The sequence below is a fragment of the Biomphalaria glabrata genome, chromosome 9, assembly GCF_947242115.1.
Source record: "Biomphalaria glabrata chromosome 9, xgBioGlab47.1, whole genome shotgun sequence".
In the NCBI taxonomy this organism is placed as follows: Eukaryota; Metazoa; Mollusca; class Gastropoda; family Planorbidae; genus Biomphalaria; species Biomphalaria glabrata.
The window spans coordinates 12,234,463-12,252,058 of NC_074719.1; the positions used below are offsets into that span (position 1 = coordinate 12,234,463).

The following is a 17,596-nucleotide window of genomic DNA, read 5'->3' on the forward strand; positions in this document are numbered from 1 at the left end:
TGCTTACATATTACTTCCTAATGTGTCTTAACACGAATAGATATTAATTAATAATATCGTTTTATCCCGTGCTTTTAAGAATGTGCGCTTATAATACTGTCTCTAATTCAGTCACAAGAAGCACTGGCACTTGATTTCCAACATCAATTCGGTCCAACACCAAGCCGTGTTTATGCCATCTCCCATTTAGCGCGAGCCTGTCTTTATAGTTCCTTACTATCACATTTCATAAAGCGTTATGCACCAATCAAGAGGTATAACACACATGCCAGTCCGCACAGCTTTTCAGACGCTCTTGAAAGAACTGGATATCGCTTTAGTAAACCGTTAAAACGTTTATTTACAGGGAAAATGGTGGTCGAGTTTTCTACTCAAAGCGGCTCTATTCTGCCTTCCCTTAAATCCGGCACTGCTGCGATAGCTTACAATCAAAGCAAAAGGTCCTGCCTGCTATAATTGTCTGAATAGATCCGACGTGAACATGACCTATATGATTTTATAGTTTTAGACTTGAAACAAAGAGGCAGCAACATTACGTGTTTCTTTTCACGCTCATACCGAGGTTGGACGAACAAATATAGACTTGAATAATAAATAGAACTGCCTAGAATAATTCTTGTTTTAAGAAGCACACATAACTGAAATTGGGTTACATGCCAAAATTTCTTTCGATAAAGTAACGCTGACAACATGGTGTCTTTAAATAGCGCCGACAAAAAAAAATGGCGGACTGTCTCTTATATCAAATATGCCTTGATCTAAAAATCATATTTATCTGAAGGCAGAAGAGGTTTGAATTCTGAGTTTTACTTCTCCCTCGGGCAGGAGGAACTCGTTAGCTTTAGGTGGCAACCAACCTTTTGTCCTACACGTTCAGCTTCTAAACGTTATCACTGACAGCCCTTCGGAGGTGGGGGGGGGGGGGAGGGCGCGAGACAGGGGGGTAGATTGGTCATGAGGCCATTAGGTAAAAATCTCCAAAAGCACTAGCTCAGATTTGACAAAATATGTTTCAGAAGAGAAAAGAAATCAAATAGAGTCTAGAACCAACATTTTAGACACATGCAGATCTAGCTATTGTAAAAGACTGAATCATGTATTTCAAAATAAAATGCTGCACATATTAGAATGACTGGTTGTTGAGCGTCTCGCTAATGACATACATGTCCTGGGTTCGATCCCCATAGTAAACATTTTTTGTCAAGGGCAAATGAAATATAAATGTTAAATGTTTTCTTGGAGGTTCAGCGAGTGCCGATTTAAATTATTCTGACAGCGGATTCAAGCGGTGGTTGATTTTGAAACCAATACGATGCAATGTCCATACATTCACCTCGCATGACCTCAAAAGCATCCATTCGAAAAAAAATAATTTGTTAATGGTTTAAAAGTCTAACCTACAAGATTAATAGAATATAGTGATTCCTTAGACATAAATGCTTATCTACGATGGACTTTCTCTGTCTGTCTCCTGCACGGATCCTGGAGCCCAACTAACAGTCTGCGCAGTAGCCTACTAGTCAGTGGCGTAGCATCCATGGCGCGAAGGGGTTCAATGAATCGGAGCCCACGACCAATATGGGTCCACAGGTGTGGCATAGCAACCATGACGCGAAGAAGTTCATTACGCTTGAGCCCATGACTCATGGTCAGTTGGGGACCACACCTTAGGAAGAACACGTGTTTGATCATTTGAAACACTTTGAAGTCGTTTAACTCTGTTAAGAAGTTGCACAAACATTGACTTTTAAGACACAATTACTTATATGCAGTCCTAACTGAATCAAAAGTTATAACATAATTACATATTTTAAAAAGGTACGATCTTTATATTGGAATGTCTCTACATTTTGATTACTCATTTTTTATCACACACTAAATTTGTATTATTGGCTGGAGGGGGGCCCACCAAGATGTTCTTGAACCCTGGCCCACCGGTACCTTGCTACGCCATTGGTTGTAACAAGACAGTATGTGGTAGCAAGTTGTAATAAATTGAATATAAGACGTACGAATGGATGCTGTATTGATGAAACAAGTTTATGTACAGTCAATCAGTTGTATTGATGAAACAAGTTTATGTACAGTCAATCAGTTGTATTGATGAAACAAGTTTATGTACAGTCAATCAGTTGTATTGATGAAACAAGTTTATGTACAGTCAATCAGTTGTATTGATGAAACAAGTTTATGTACAGTCAATCAGTTGTATTGATGAAACAAGTTTATGTACAGTCAATCAGTTGTATTGATGAAACAAGTTTATGTACAGTCAATCAGTTGTATTGATGAAACAAGTTTATGTACAGTCAATCAGTCGTATTGATGAAACAAATTTATGTACAGTCAATCAGTTGTATTGATGAAACTAGTTTATGTACAGTCAATCAGTTGTATTGATGAAACTAGTTTATGTACAGTCAATCAGTTGTATTGATGAAACAAATTTATGTACAGTCAATCAGTTGTATTGATGAAACAAGTTTATGTACAGTCAATCAGTTGTATTGATGAAACAAATTTATGTACAGTCAATCAGTTGTATTGATGAAACAAGTTTATGTATAGTCAATCAGTTGTATTGATGAAACTAGTTTATGTATAGTCAATCAGTTGTATTGATGAAACTAGTTTATGCTATAGTTGTATTGATGAAACTAGTTTATGTATAGTCAATCAGTTGTATTGATGAAACAAGTTTATGTATAGTCAATCAGTTGTATTGATGAAACTAGTTTATGCTATAGTTGTATTGATGAAACTAGTTTATGTATAGTCAATCAGTTGTATTGATGAAACTAGTTTATGTATAGTCAATCAGTTGTATTGATGAAACTAGTTTATGCTATAGTTGTATTGATGAAACAAGTTTATGTATAGTCAATCAGTTGTATTGATGAAACTAGTTTATGCTATAGTTGTATTGATGAAACAAGTTTATGCTATAGTTGTATTGATGAAACAAGTTTATGTGAACTCAAGCAGTGATAGGAACGTATAATAAGGGAAGCTAGAAAGTTATTCATCTGAAATCTTCATGGAAGTTGGATTTGTGTCGTATAAATAAACATCCTATTCTGTCACGTTCACAAGTAGGTCCTTAGTTTCTGTGATTGCTCTTGGTCCAGGACTGTAATCCTGCTTGTGAATGACATGCCTACAAGTGATTTGCCTACACAAACGACAGTAATATGCCTACAAGAACGACAGTAATATGCCTACAAGGATCCTACAAATTAATGTCAAGATACTCATCATTGTATCATTGACAGAAAAATAAAGTCTCCATTTAACATTAAGACTAGATTAAGACATGGTTAGTGTACCCCTAGGATACAATAATCCCATCCTTTGAAGGAATGTCTGTAACTCATTAGAGAAAAGAGATATGTAAACATTTCGAGGCATCGTCAGCTGTTTAATTGTTGTCAGCTATATTCGAAATTACATATTATACTATTTTTTAAGAAGATGATTAATATTGTTGCAACTCTAGGGTAGGCACTCAACGAAAAGGCAAGGAACTCAACACAGTTGAACAGGAAATAAATAGTTGTGTTTATTCACTAGGACAAACACTTAACACCCTTCAGCTTCCTCAGAGTCTTACTACTAAGTATACCAGTCCTTTGCTACTTAACCCGAATGTGGACCAACGACAGCCTTCCCCGCTTCGCTCCAGGTCCCTACTACAACCTTCAGGCAGCACAAAAGCTGGCCTCTTAGTTTCCCAAACATTCAGACTCTTCACAATCCCTGATGCACTGTTCTTCTCCCCATTCTAGTGCCTTCCCCTGTTTACGTTCAACAGTGCGCTAGTTCGCACCTCAAGCACTGGTGCAAGGCAGGGTTACAACAATATTTATTTTACGACTATTAAAAATAAACAAGTTTACAATACCGAAATAACAGACGTTCAAGACAATACCCTAATAACCATTGTGCTACCATTGAATAGGCTTCACATTAAATTGAAAGAGAAAAATAAGAATACATTAATACATTTAGCTTTTAAAAAATAGTAAATATGGATATTATTTTTCTAACCTTGAAAATTATTCCTGTTTTCTAGAATCGCAATGCAATGTTACAAAGAAGAAATCATATAATCAAAATAAAAAGCTTATATTTATATATATATATATATATATATATATATATATATATATATATATATATATATATATATATTACAGCATAAGATTATGAATAATTGATATTCCCGAAGTTAGCGTTAACTAATTCAGACGTTGCCAAAACTTTGGCACAGGTGACAAAGAGTATTATGTGTTTAAAACCCCCTATTCAATATAAAACTAATGTAAACTACAGTCTGCGGCCCTATGCTCCCCTGGAGTACACAGGATTAAGCCAAGTAAGTCAAACTACAGTCACCAAATTCTATGAGCATAGCCAAGGGGGGGGGGTAAAATCAGAGGGTTTTAAGGATTAAAATTCCATGAACGTTGCGAAAGGAGGTTTGAGGTTACCCCCCACCCCAAACACACACACAAACATTTTCCCCAACAAAATGGAAAGATTACCCTCAATCATTAAATACCATCAACAAAGCCGAAAGGTGTATTCCACCTGTAATAATAAACTAAAGCCAATCTCTACCAGTCGTCGAGCTCCATAAGTAAAGTGCCCTGATTAAAAGATTTGGTATTTGACCTAGATCTACGATTTTTTTAACACAAGAGTAGCAGGATAATGCACTGTAGACACCTAATTACCAAAAATAATGCTTAACGCCGAGGCACCGTCCTGGACCCCACAGCGCTCCCCCAGACCCTCTAGCTGGCAAGGGAGGGGCGTCTGCTGTCGTTCCACTAAATCTAAAAAGAGCCCATTCTAGGTTTTAATACAATGCGAAAAATTGAAGGATCAGAATATAATGATTAATTACGTATACACACACACATATACACACGCATATTATAGCATATATACATATATATATATATATATATATATATTGTTATAAGTTTCTCTCAATAATATTTGTATTCGCCAGTTATCTAAATAATTTGGCCCTGTTCTAAGTGTGGACTGTCTTAGTGTTTATCTTCTGTTTAGTGCTATTATGTTATGCAAATTGTTGGTACATAAGATGTTTAAGATTGTGTTGTATAAGAGGGGAAAGTAAAGAATATGGGATCAAGGTAAACACGGCTACTAAGAAGGAGACACTTGAATAAATTTTGATCTATACGTTGATCAAACGTATTTTTTTTTTGTGATGATGGTGAGTTTGGCCGGCTTTAGGCATAGGCAAACTAGGCAACCGCCTAGGGCCTCCAAATGGTGTGTGTGTGGGGGGTGGGGGGGCTCGAACAGAACTCAAAACAGTTTTTTAGAGACGAAATAGCCAACATATTGTCTATTGTTATTGTTGGAGTACACTAGAGTGACTAGGTTTTAAATTAATTGCGTCATTTTGTTTTTTCTCTGTTAATTTTTATTTTTCTATTTCATTTGGGGCCACAAAAATTCACTTCATTTTGGGCCTCCAATCATCTAATTCTAAGGCATGTCCTGTGTGGAAAATCCAGTAAGCTAATTTATCATGTTAAACAAGGATTCAGTGTAATTACTCTATTCAAGTAAGCCTAGCTCCTTCATGAAGGGCAAACGATCATCTCAAAAATGGCTCTAACGATTTTCCTATAAAATTATAAAAGTTGCTGTATATCACTGAGGAAAAACTCTAGCTTGACCGTTCTAATTTTTGTAAGTAAAAAAAAATAAATAAATGTAAATTTGGCTTGACTAGTATCAGAAAAAAAAAACATGACGTAGTCAGTCATAGTGTTCCGAAGTTATATACGACACAGAGTCAATTTTGTTTCAATTTTATTGAAAGAATATCTAAGCTTTACTAATACTTTTTTACGTAAATTTAATATAGATTACATTTAGATTCTAGATCTAGACGAATGATTCACTAGTGTAAAAAGTCAATTCATTTGAAAAACATAGAATAAACATAATATGTAAATGTACAGCCTTTGATCAACTTACATTATTCATTCAATACTTTACAAGTCTAGCTTTTAACGTTCACTATGTCTTGTTTTTATTTTGTGTCATCCTACTATGGGCTTTATGGTTTCTGGTTAGTCTCTTTGGGACACACAGAGTTTTTTAAAATTTAAACATAACATGATACATAACAAGCCAAAACCAATTAAAACCCGTACAAAAAGAAAATGTGGTGGAAGATACTTTTTTTTCTTTGCTTTATTGACATATTTTTTAAAATTATCCTTTCATTATGCAAATTAAGACAACTGATAGAACATTGTTATATCGACTTTTATATTTGTATTTAGGAAGAACATAGCAAGATTGGCTAATTATATAATAATTATCAATTTTTAAGCCTTGGCAACGAGTTAAGCAAACGTATCATGGGCGTAGCCAGGGGGGGGTTCTTGGGGTTCAAACCCCCCCCGAAATGAAATCCCCCCCCCCCGCAGGGGGGGGGGGACGGAATTAAGTGACTGATTTTTGCTTTCATTTTGTTTATTTTAGGTGAGATTTTAATACTAAATCATCACTTACCACAGCACAGCCGAGGCAGTTTTGAGTTAAAAACCCTCTACCAGGGGGTTTTGAGTTTAAATCCCCCTACCAGGGGGTTTTGAGATTTAAAAAACCCCTATCAGGGGGTTTTGAGATACAAATCCCTCTACCAGGGGGTTTTGAGTTTAAAACCCCCTACAGGGGGTTTTGAATTTTAAACCCCCTACCAGAGGTTTTTGCAGTTAAATCCCCCTCTTCTATAAAACAAAACAAAAAAAATGCAAACAACAATTCCCAAATTCCAACAGCACAGTTGAGGAAGATTTTGATTTTAAAACCCCATCCAAAATTTACGATAACCCCATCTTCAATATAAAAAAAGCAAATTACACACTCAAAATTCTATGAGCGTAGCCAAAGGGGTTTTGAGTTTAACCCCCCTCCCCCTTCCAGTTGGGGTTTGAAGCTAAAAAGTACCTCTTCAAAATAAAAAAAAAGCAAATTACACACTATAAAATCTATGAGCGTAGCCAAAGGGGTTTTGAGTTTAAATCCCCCTCCTCCAGATGGCTTTTTCTTTCAAGTTTAAAACCCCTCCAGATGGTTTTGAGTTTAAAATTCCCCTACAGAGCGTTTAGAGTTGAAAACCTCTCTCTTCAATATTATTTTAAAGCAAACTACAGTCACCAGATTCTATGATCGTAGCTAAATGGGGTTTTGAATTAAAAACAAAACAAAAAAAAACCCAGAGATCTTTTAGTTTAAAACCCCTCAACAGATGATTTGACGAAAAAACGTTCCTTTTCGATATAAAATCTAAAGCGAAATACAGGCATGTAATTCCAAGAGCGTAGTCAAGAAGGGTTACACATTTCTACCAGTGTGAATAGTCTTCTGCCGAAATTGAAAATCATTAAATGTGTCTCAACAAAGATGGCTAAGACAGATTTTAGGAGTCAGTCATAGAGATCGGGTCTAAATCAAAGAAATCATATGCCGAACTGGGAGTCGAATCCTTAGTAAGGTTGTGACAGAGCGTCGCATGAGGTTTTGCGGGACATGTTTACTGACAAAATGAATTACGCAAAATAAGAGTTGCGGAAACAGCTTGCCGGAAAATGCGCCGAACGGCGCGAGAGGGTCTAAGTCAGTAAGAATAGCACATTAGGTTTTTGAAATAAAATTTTTAATAGCAAGATAATGCACTGTAGATACCTCAGAATATGCATTTTGTTGGCTTTCAATACCAGAAATAGTGCTCGGCGGCGGGGCTTCGCCCCGCGCTGGGGGAGCGCTGCGAACTCCCCCGGACCCCCTTGCTAGCAAGGGCGGGGAGTCTACAATAAACAATAAACGTATTCCGAAAGGGTCAGAATGTAATAAAGATTAATTATGTACACACACATATATATATATTGTTAGACACCTTATTTATAGTTTAGTTATTTAGCGACGCACCAAAGAAGACGCATATTGAACGGGACTAGTGACGTTTGGGATATGTTGGGTTAGAGACCGGAAAATCAGTTAGCGATATAATCCTCTAGGGTAACGACGTGTTTAGTGACAGAGACTTCTACTGTGGCCTTTTCTTAGAATAAATACATGTTACACTGTTCTTCAGCGTTGACTACATCTCTTTACTAGTTAAAACCGATGTGTTTGTTTTGTCTGGATTGTTGATCAACTACACGGAATACACCCGAACAATAATACCCAAACGCTTGCAGAGTAATTGGTTGAAATTCAACAGTCATCCATAGTTGACCTCAAGACAGCCTGAACAAGCAACATCACAATATATAATTTTTTTTCGCGGGGGGGGGGGGGGGGGAGAGGTCGGGGGGGATTCCCAAAACCCTCCCCGAAAAAAAATCCTGGCTACGCCCATGAAACGTATTAATTAAAAGTATGGAAATAATGAAAGTAGCCAAACATGTCCATACACAAACTGTGGCAGCGCGATTTAATGTACGAGCATCTAAGACAGCAACCAGTTTATAACTATCAAACATCATATCTAGTTATTGATAAGACCACTTTCTAAGTGTTAGCATTATGACTTCATGGTAATGCATGTGCGTTTGAGCGATCTTTTCATTGGCTGACAATATTTACAATTTTATGCAAAAAAAAAATAATTCTTTTGACATTAACTGAACATTTTCAGTTCTTTGTGTTCTGGGCTTAAATAGTCATAAATTTATACTCACAATATTATTTGATGAGGCCAGAAATACCTACGTTTAAACATAAGATGTGAAATTAGATTATGGAACGGATTACCTGATTCAGCTGAGTAGAATTTAAGTCACTAATTAACATGCATGACTAGATTGACACATGCAGGACTGCTTTAAATGAACGTTTGTAATTTTTAAGATAAGATAAGGTTTACAACAAAGAATAATAGAAATCGTAGAATTCGTAGAATTTTCAGAATCAGACAACATATGTACCGGAAACTCTAAATTGGAACCAGTGAAATCTGCCCATGTGAAGTGTCACCAGAGAATGCTGATCATGTCCTTCAAAACTGCATTCTTTACCAAGAGACCCAAACAAGACACTGGCCCCAAAGCACCCATATAGAAATAAAACTATATGGAGAGCTCTCTGATTTGGAAACCACTGCGCAGTTCATCTCATATATATTGATCTAGTCATCTGAACGCTCCGACATAATAATGATAACGAGGAAGAAGAAAGAAGAAGAAATAGAAGGTATTATATTTAACTCTACCTCATGAAGCGCTTGAAGCTCAGTGTTATTTACATCCTTTACTAAATTGCTACTGAGCATTAACATCGGTATTTTGCAAAACCTATAATTTTATTTTTGCACGAGCCGATACTATTGTCAATTACGACTAATTATTACCAGATAATTTCTTAAAATATTTTACATTAACCTAACTTATTCAAAATTGGAAAATATAATGAAAGTGATTTGAGCTAGTTACTAAGTCGCGATGCTTAAAATCGTTAGAGGGCAATTATTTCCAACTAATAGTACTTTAACATATACAGACACTTGTACCTTCAACGACATTAATATGTAATTAGCATTAAAGGGCAGTAAGCTAATATTTGAGTAACTGATAATTTAAAGGACTGTGGGAATTATAATTGAAATAGATGGCTAGAAATCTTGAAAATTGTATGTATATGTTATAAGGTCCGAGTTAAAAGTTTTAGGAAAATATCTACAGTTTAATGTACCATTGTAGGTTGATATTTGATTTCGCATCAAATACGAAGACATTCTCTACTGAAAAGTATAAATAATGTAAGTTAATTTGGTACACACTTGATTCCTAGATATTTTAATTTACTAAAACAGTAAAAATAAACATCTATATTTATTATCGGCTCATATCAAAACAAAAGATTTATTTCGTGTAAACATTTCTGTATTTGAAATTAAGATGAACTTGACAAGTGTACAAGTTGGTCTTCCTCTGATAAGCGAAGAAGCTTATTATGTGATCATCAAAGTCCTTCACTTCCCTATGATGGTCTTCAGCCTCTCCGGTCTAGTGACCAACTCTCTCAACATGTTGGTCTTCGTCAGACAGGGCGTGACGTCAGACAGCGTCACCGTGTCTCTCTTCGTTATGTCCCTTTCAGATTTCGCCGCCAGCCTGCTGATGTTTCCGCAGGTGATCTGCTACTACCTGGACAGCCTCAATCTACCGTCGGTGAAGAGCTGCTATATCATTACGTCAATGGCTACCACGTACCCACATATTGTGTTCGGTAAAGTCACGTGTCTTATTCAAACCTACATCAGCGTGGAGAGAGCTTATTGTGTAGTTTTTCCACTCAAGGTAAAACGTGTCATCAAGACAAGAAACACGGTCATTATAAACATTATATTGTGTATTGTGACGATTATACTATTCACACCGTATCCTGCAAACTTGCAGCTGGTCTGGGTCAGAGATAATCTCAACTCTACCAGGGCAACATTCGTTTTCAACAGTGTTGGCCTCACCATGGCTAAGGTCAACTACATCAACGGTTCCTTCATCATCCCCAACACGGCCATAGTTGTGAACAGCGTAGCAACGGTTGTCATAGTAGCGCGTCTTCACGTGACCCGGAAGTGGAGGAAAACCTTGTCTTCAGCCGGAGCAGCGCCAAAGTCGCAAAAGATGTCCTCCAAAAGTCTGGAAACCAGTAAGACGGTCATAGTTATTACGTCCGTGTATCTGGTCAGTTTGATTTGTGGTCAGTTACCAGCGATGACCGCATTCGCATTACCAGATGTTACCCAAGAAGGCCTGAACAAGTATTTGTATGATGTTATCTTCTCAATTAGGTTTGATATCGAGGCTATGCACTCAACAGTCAACTTGTTTTTTTACTTTAAAATGAGCTCGAAATACCGCCAAGTATGTCAGGCCATTTTCATGAACTACACTAGGTAACTGAGTAAAAGGAGATTGAATAGTTAACAAATCATTTAAATATCAAGAAATAGTGTGGAGCATATTCCGTATGCCAAATTATAAGTGATAATCTTTTCAACTCCCAAAATGTGTGTTTAGTGTCACTAATTTGTTGGTTAGATTAGCTTGCGGTGGCTCATCTAAAGAGGATTATTACTCTAATTTAAAACAATGTGCAGGATAACAGGGAACAAGCAGGACGACAGGGAACAAGCAGGACGACAGGGAAGAAGCAGGACGAAAGAGATCTTGCAGGACGATGGGGAACTTCAGGAGGAAGTCAGGGAAGTAGAGGACGACAGGGAACAAGCAGGACGAAAGAGATCTTGTAGGGCGACGGGGAACAAGCAGGACGAAAGAGAACTTGTAGGACGACGGGGAACAAGCAGGACGAAAGAGAACTTGTAGGACGACAGGGAACAAGCAGGACGAAAGAGAACTTGTAGGACGACAGGGAACAAGCAGGACGAAAGAGAACTTGTAGGACGACAGGGAACAAGCAGGACGAAAGAGAACTTGTAGGACGACAGGGAACAAGCAGGACGAAAAAGAACTTGTAGGACGACGGGGAACAAGCAGGACGAAAGAGAACTTGTAGGACGACAGGGAACAAACAGGACGAAAGAGAACTTGTAGGACGACGGGGAACAAGCAGGACGAAAGAGAACTTGTAGGACGACAGGGAACAAACAGGACGAAAGAGAACTTGTAGGACGACGGGGAACAAGCAGGACGAAAGAGAACTTGTAGGACGACAGGGAACTTGTAGGACGACAGGGAACAAGCAGGACGAAAGAGAACTTGTTGGACGACGGGGAACAAGCAGGACGAAAGAGATCTTGTAGGACGATGGGGAACAAGCAGGACGAAAGAGAACTTGTTGGACGACGGGGAACAAGCAGGACGAAAGAGAACTTGTTGGACGACGGGGAACAAGCAGGACGAAAGAGATCTTGTAGGACGATGGGGAACAAGCAGGACGAAAGAGAACTTGTTGGACGACGGGGAACAAGCAGGACGAAAGAGAACTTGTTGGACGACGAGGAACAAGCAGGACGAAAGAGAACTTGTAGGACGACAGGGAACAAGCAGGACGAAAGAGAACTTGTAGGACGACAGGGAACAAGCAGGACGAAAGAGATCTTGCAGGACGATGGGGAACTTCAGGAGGAAGACAGGGAAGTAGAGAACGACAGGGAAGTTAAGCAGGAAAACAGGGAACTTGATATTGACTATAGTTGATTTGTGCATGACAAAAGGGGAATACTGCTGGGTGTCAGGGAGCTTTAGCAGGACGCAAGAGGATTTGTCGAACAAGTGTATGAGCTCAGGACAGTCTTCACTGAACTTTAATTAGAAAAAAAAGTTTACATTAAGAGAACAGACTAAAAAAAAAGTTTACATTAAGAGAACAGACTACTGAAAAGTTTACATTAAGAGAACAGACTAACTCACTTGCAATGAACTGGCGGATACCTCTCTTTTTCCATTTTTAGCGGCCCCCGTAAGGGGAAAAAGCCGATATTAGGTTTGTGCAAAATGTCCATCTGTCCGTCTGTCCGTCTGTCACACTCAGATCTCGAAAACTAGAAGAGATATGAAAAACATTATCATTAAATGCGGCTTGAAAAGTTTAGGTGCAACGGCTACTTTTGGTTTTCTAAAAGCAAACCGTTTAATTTATAAAATTAATTATGCAAGCGATTTTTTCATAAAAATACACCAATTCTATAACAATTACGTAAATGTAAGGGAGGCAATGTTACAATATGCTAACAAAGATGAATAATTGATGTGTATTTTCAGTATCACTAAGTCAAATATATTTTTAAAATGTACAGGAAATGTTTACAATAAATATAAATAATAGTTAAAGATGTTTTTTCTGGTCAACTAGCTGCTAAAATTAAAAGAAAACATTTCTGTTTGTTTATAAAGGCTAATAATGCACTTTGTATTTTTTTTAAATGGACTTTTTATGCAGCGATTTTCGTGCAGTAGCGTAACGTCGCAACATGATCAGGTGCTAAACCAATTCCTTAAACTTTTTTAAAAAATCAGATTTTATTTATTTTTCTAATTAGTGCCCCCATCCGAATAAAAGAAGATTATATTTGTGCGTTTTGTCTGTTGGTCGGTCTGTCCGTCACGATTAGATTAAAAAAACTAGAACTCTAAAAGCTATTGAAAATCTGATTTACCCTTTAATGTTCCTCCCGTAACATCTCAATAGTTTTAAGTATCTAAAATTGATTGTTCCGGATTTTTTCGTGCACAACTAATCAACGCCAACAAATGTTTGTTTGTTCTTCTAACTTATATTACATTCAATTTCTATGCTTAAACGTTGCAAAAATACATATCAATAATATGTTGTTCCGTTTTTTATGTAAATAGCATATTAATGCTAAATCAAAATCTCTATACTGACTTATATTTCAAGTGTAAAAAATGTTCCGGATATTGTTTTATAAAACATGAATTATGCCTAATGATTGTTTGAAATCGCATAATTTACTAATATTACACTTATATTATTTGACAATGCGTCAATATAATTTGGTTATCAATATCAAATTGTTCCGTATTTTCATCTTTAAACAAATTCTAAAAATATCGACAATAGGTTGTTCAGGGCTTTAAAAAAAAGTAATTTAATAGAATTGATTACTGAAAATTACTTTTTAGACATTTAATTTTCTTGCTGAAACATAACATAGAAGTTTTGTAATCGGTAAAGAATGTTCCGGATTTTGTTTCTTACAAATCGTCGCCAGAAATTTCCGAATTTATTTAAAAATCTACTAACGCCAAATAATTGTTTGAACTCCCTCTTCTAATTAATAAACAAATAATCTTCTCATTTATGAAATAACGTTGTTACGGATTTTTATGAAAAATATTTACGGATTTTTATGAAAAATATTTTAACTCACATCTCTCTTACAGTACATTTAACTTTCTACCTAAAACATTAAAAAATCTAATTATCGTTAATATTATGTTCCGATTTTTAAGGAAAACAGAATCCAAACACCAAAGTAAGGTATGAAAATCTCTCTACATGGCTGTAGTACATCTAATTTTTATACGAGACCATCCAAAAAAAATTAATTAACGGTATTACATTTATCTGAAATTCTCTTTTTCTTTACTATTTATAGAAACATCCGGAACAATTAATTAAATAAACTTTTCAATTGTGTTCATACCTAAAAATTATTGCGATGTTTTGAAACGTAAAATAAAGGTTAATCAATTTTTAATAACTTTTAGTTGTTTTTTTTTTCTATCAAGATGACGGACAGACCAACTGACAGACAAAACGCAAAAACAATGCGGCTTTGATCCTCTTTAAATAAATTCTATTAGAACTCAGTGCACCAATGTCTATGAACCCTCGTTAAATATCTCTTGTAAATAAAGACATTTTTTTATGGTACCACTACTATATATAGCCTATTGTGAGGTAATGGAATTTTTTTTCTTTGACGTCATATGAATGGACTCTTTAAATGTAAATCTAAAAGAACGCACTCGGTGCACCAATGTCTATTAACCCACGAAAAATTGCTCGTATTGATGAAAACATATTTTAGTCTAACTAAGCCGTGTGACGTAGTGTTTTTTTTTCTTCCTTTGACGTCATATGGAATGAATTCTTTAAATGAAATGCTTAAAGAACGCACTCGGTGCACCAAAGTCTATGAACACTCGATAAATGGCTCGTATTGATGAATGCGATTTTTAGTCTAGGCCGTGTGACGTAGTGTTTTTTTTTTCCCTCTGACGTTATATGGAATTAATTCTTCAAATGAAATGCTAAAAGAACTCGGTATAGTAATGTTTATTAAGCCTCGTTATGTGATTCGCGTTTAAAAAAGGAATGATATCTTGATTTAGATCTAATCTAAATTTTTTAAACTAGATCTACATTTTTATTACAGTATATCTAGATCTGGATTTATATTCTAATTAAAATTATTTTAGAGTCTAGATCTAGAATTTCTAGATCTAGTTTAGACTAAAATAGACTAGACTAAGATGTAAAATTTCAATTTCTAAACTTAAAGTGTAAAAAAAAAGTGTAGATTTTCATTTCCAAAGGTTTTGATCAATATTGCAATGTTATAATATACTAAAACTAATCTACTATTTTTTATTTAATTTAAATTTAAATTTACGGTAAATGAATCTTTGAAACATTATTACTTTTGACCATCAAAATTAAATCACCTCTTGAATATTATTTGCGAATATGCAGATCCGACAGGGATCCGACTTCGACGGGGGCCGCCTCTGAGTTTGTGTAACACAAACTCTCTTTGTAATCTTGTTATCAACTTGGCTTGTTTGCGTCAAATGTTTCTGTGTGTTTAGTTTGAATTTCATAGCAAAAATAAATAACTATTTGTAATTCAAGTGTTAATTAAATCTGTTCTTAATCTATTTTGTACATTGCACAAATCAAACTTTTATAGTTTTATAGCCTCTTAGAATAGTCCAGTTGTCCAGATCTAGTAGTTTAAATTACTTATTTTGCCTGCTAAAACAAAGTGCACTTTTGGAGATACCGGTACGATTTCATTTTTCTTTGCCAACACTTTAAGGGAAATAATTTAAATAAGTCTAAGCTAAGAACACAACCTGTCTACTGTTGTTGTTGAATAGCGTGCAAATATTTCTCTATAATTTCAGACCAAACTATTTTATTTAAAAAAAATTCGTATCTTGTTCTCTGAATCTGATTGGGTACAAGTCAAAGTTTATTTCGCACTAATTTCTAAATGATTTTCTAAAAAATCATTCTCCATTAATTTCCTATAAATATTCTAGGAACAACCATCAACAACAAATCGAAATAAAGTGATCACTGTCAAAACCTCTATACAAAAATTCACAAACTCTTGCATCTCAGAAAGCTAAGAAAATTTAACATCGACAAAACAATTATTACACTTTTTTATACAGCAACCATCAGTAGTCTAATTAACTTTGCCATCACCTGCTGGTATAGTAATACTTCACTTGCACAAAAGACTTAAAATAATTAAAAAAGCATCGCATATCACTCGAACACAACTACCATCTCTTGAAGAGCTTTTTCATGAGAGATGCCTTTCCAAAACACTCACGATTCTTAAAAACAACCTGCACCCATTAAACCACTGTTACATAAGATTTGAACGAAGTGGTCGTCTCCTTTCCATTAGGACTAAAACTGAAAGATTTAAAAACTCCTTTATCCCACTTTCGGTCAGAGTGTTACAAGATCAGCTGTCGTCATCGAGAAGTACATAGAGGTCTAATTCATAAAGCTCTGGTTGTGAGTGTGTGTGTGTTTCGTGTGTGAATGTTGTTCGTATTTGCATCTGTATTGTTATTGTACAGTAGTGACGCTGATGTTGTCTATTGTAGTCAAACTGAATTTCCATTTGATTGGATCAATAAAAAATATCTTATCTTATCTTACCTTATCTTATATACTTTATACAGGAACGTATTGTAGGACAGACTTTCTTTCCTACTCACTCTATCTCTCTCTCCCTGTTTCTTTTTTTTACTTTCCATTCTTTACCTCTCTCCTACCTCTTTTTCTTCTTTATCTCTCCCCTCAGCCTCACCCTTTCTCTCTTTCTCTCCCTTTCTCTCTTTTTCAGCCTCTCTCGCTTTCTCTCTTTTTCAGCCTCTCTCCCTTTCTCTCTCTATCTCCCTTTCTCTCTTTTTCAGCCTCTCTCTCTTTCTCTCTCTCTCTCTCCCTTTTTCATCCTCTCTCGCTTTCTCTCTCTCTCTTTTTCAGCCTCTCTTGCTTTCTCTCTCTCTCTTTTTCAGCCTCTCTCGCTTTCTCTCTCTCTCTCTTTTCAGCCTCTCTATCCCTTTATCTCTCTCTCTCCCTTTCTACTTTTTCAGCTTCTCTCTCCCAATCTTTTCTCTTTCTATTTCTCACTGTTTTTGTTTTCTAATGACATTAAGTCGTTCAATTATTTTTTTTCTGCTGCATAAGTTATTTGAGATGTTTCTTGTTTAAAGTCAAACTATCCAAATCCGCCAAAATGTTTACTCGTGAAACATTTGTTCGCAGTTTATGCTGACAAAATAACTCAGTAGTTAAGGAACGATCTGGTTACGCAGAAGCGTCCGTGGAAACAATATCCCATATCTTGCACAAGTGTCCACAACTCCGAGAGTTAATTGGGTAGGTATCTGGACGATCATTAGATCAGCTTGAAGGCTACGAGGCACTACACCGTCCGGTCCAGTATCTTGCCACGGGAGGAGCAGCCCTTTCTGATGTAAAATAAAACCGGCGTTTGTCTCGGGTAAACTAGGTCTATCAGAAAGTAATTAGGCATTCTCTTCAAATTAGCGTTTAATTTACACACATAGCATGTACTTACAAACGGATGCTGAGTTATACGACCCGAATTTTAAAGTAAAATACATCTACATTATAAATATTGTAACAAAACATAGCTCTCAAATATAATAACAATTAAAACTTAGCAAAACTATAATCTCACTTAAACTAACTAAGCTATAAAACTTACGCCATAATGAACAAAAAAAGCCTGAAAACTGATCAACGGACTGGTGTGCAATGCTAGTCGCACTAA

At 36.0% G+C, this 17,596-nt stretch overlaps 1 protein-coding gene across 1 annotated transcript; it reads left to right on the plus strand.

Annotated features, from left to right (window-relative positions):
- Window positions 1-9,956: 9,956 nt before the first annotated feature.
- Window positions 9,957-10,961, plus strand: LOC106059381 (uncharacterized). The gene has a single exon (XM_013216997.2). It carries the CDS (start codon window positions 9,957-9,959, stop codon window positions 10,959-10,961), a length of 1,005 nt encoding a protein of 334 aa, XP_013072451.2.
- The last annotated feature ends 6,635 nt before the right edge of the window (window positions 10,962-17,596 follow it).

Excerpts from the sequence above, each read along its gene's own strand:
- LOC106059381 (XM_013216997.2), top strand. The coding sequence starts at position 9,957 with ATGAACTTGACAAGTGTACAAGTTGGTCTTCCTCTGATAAGCGAAGAA.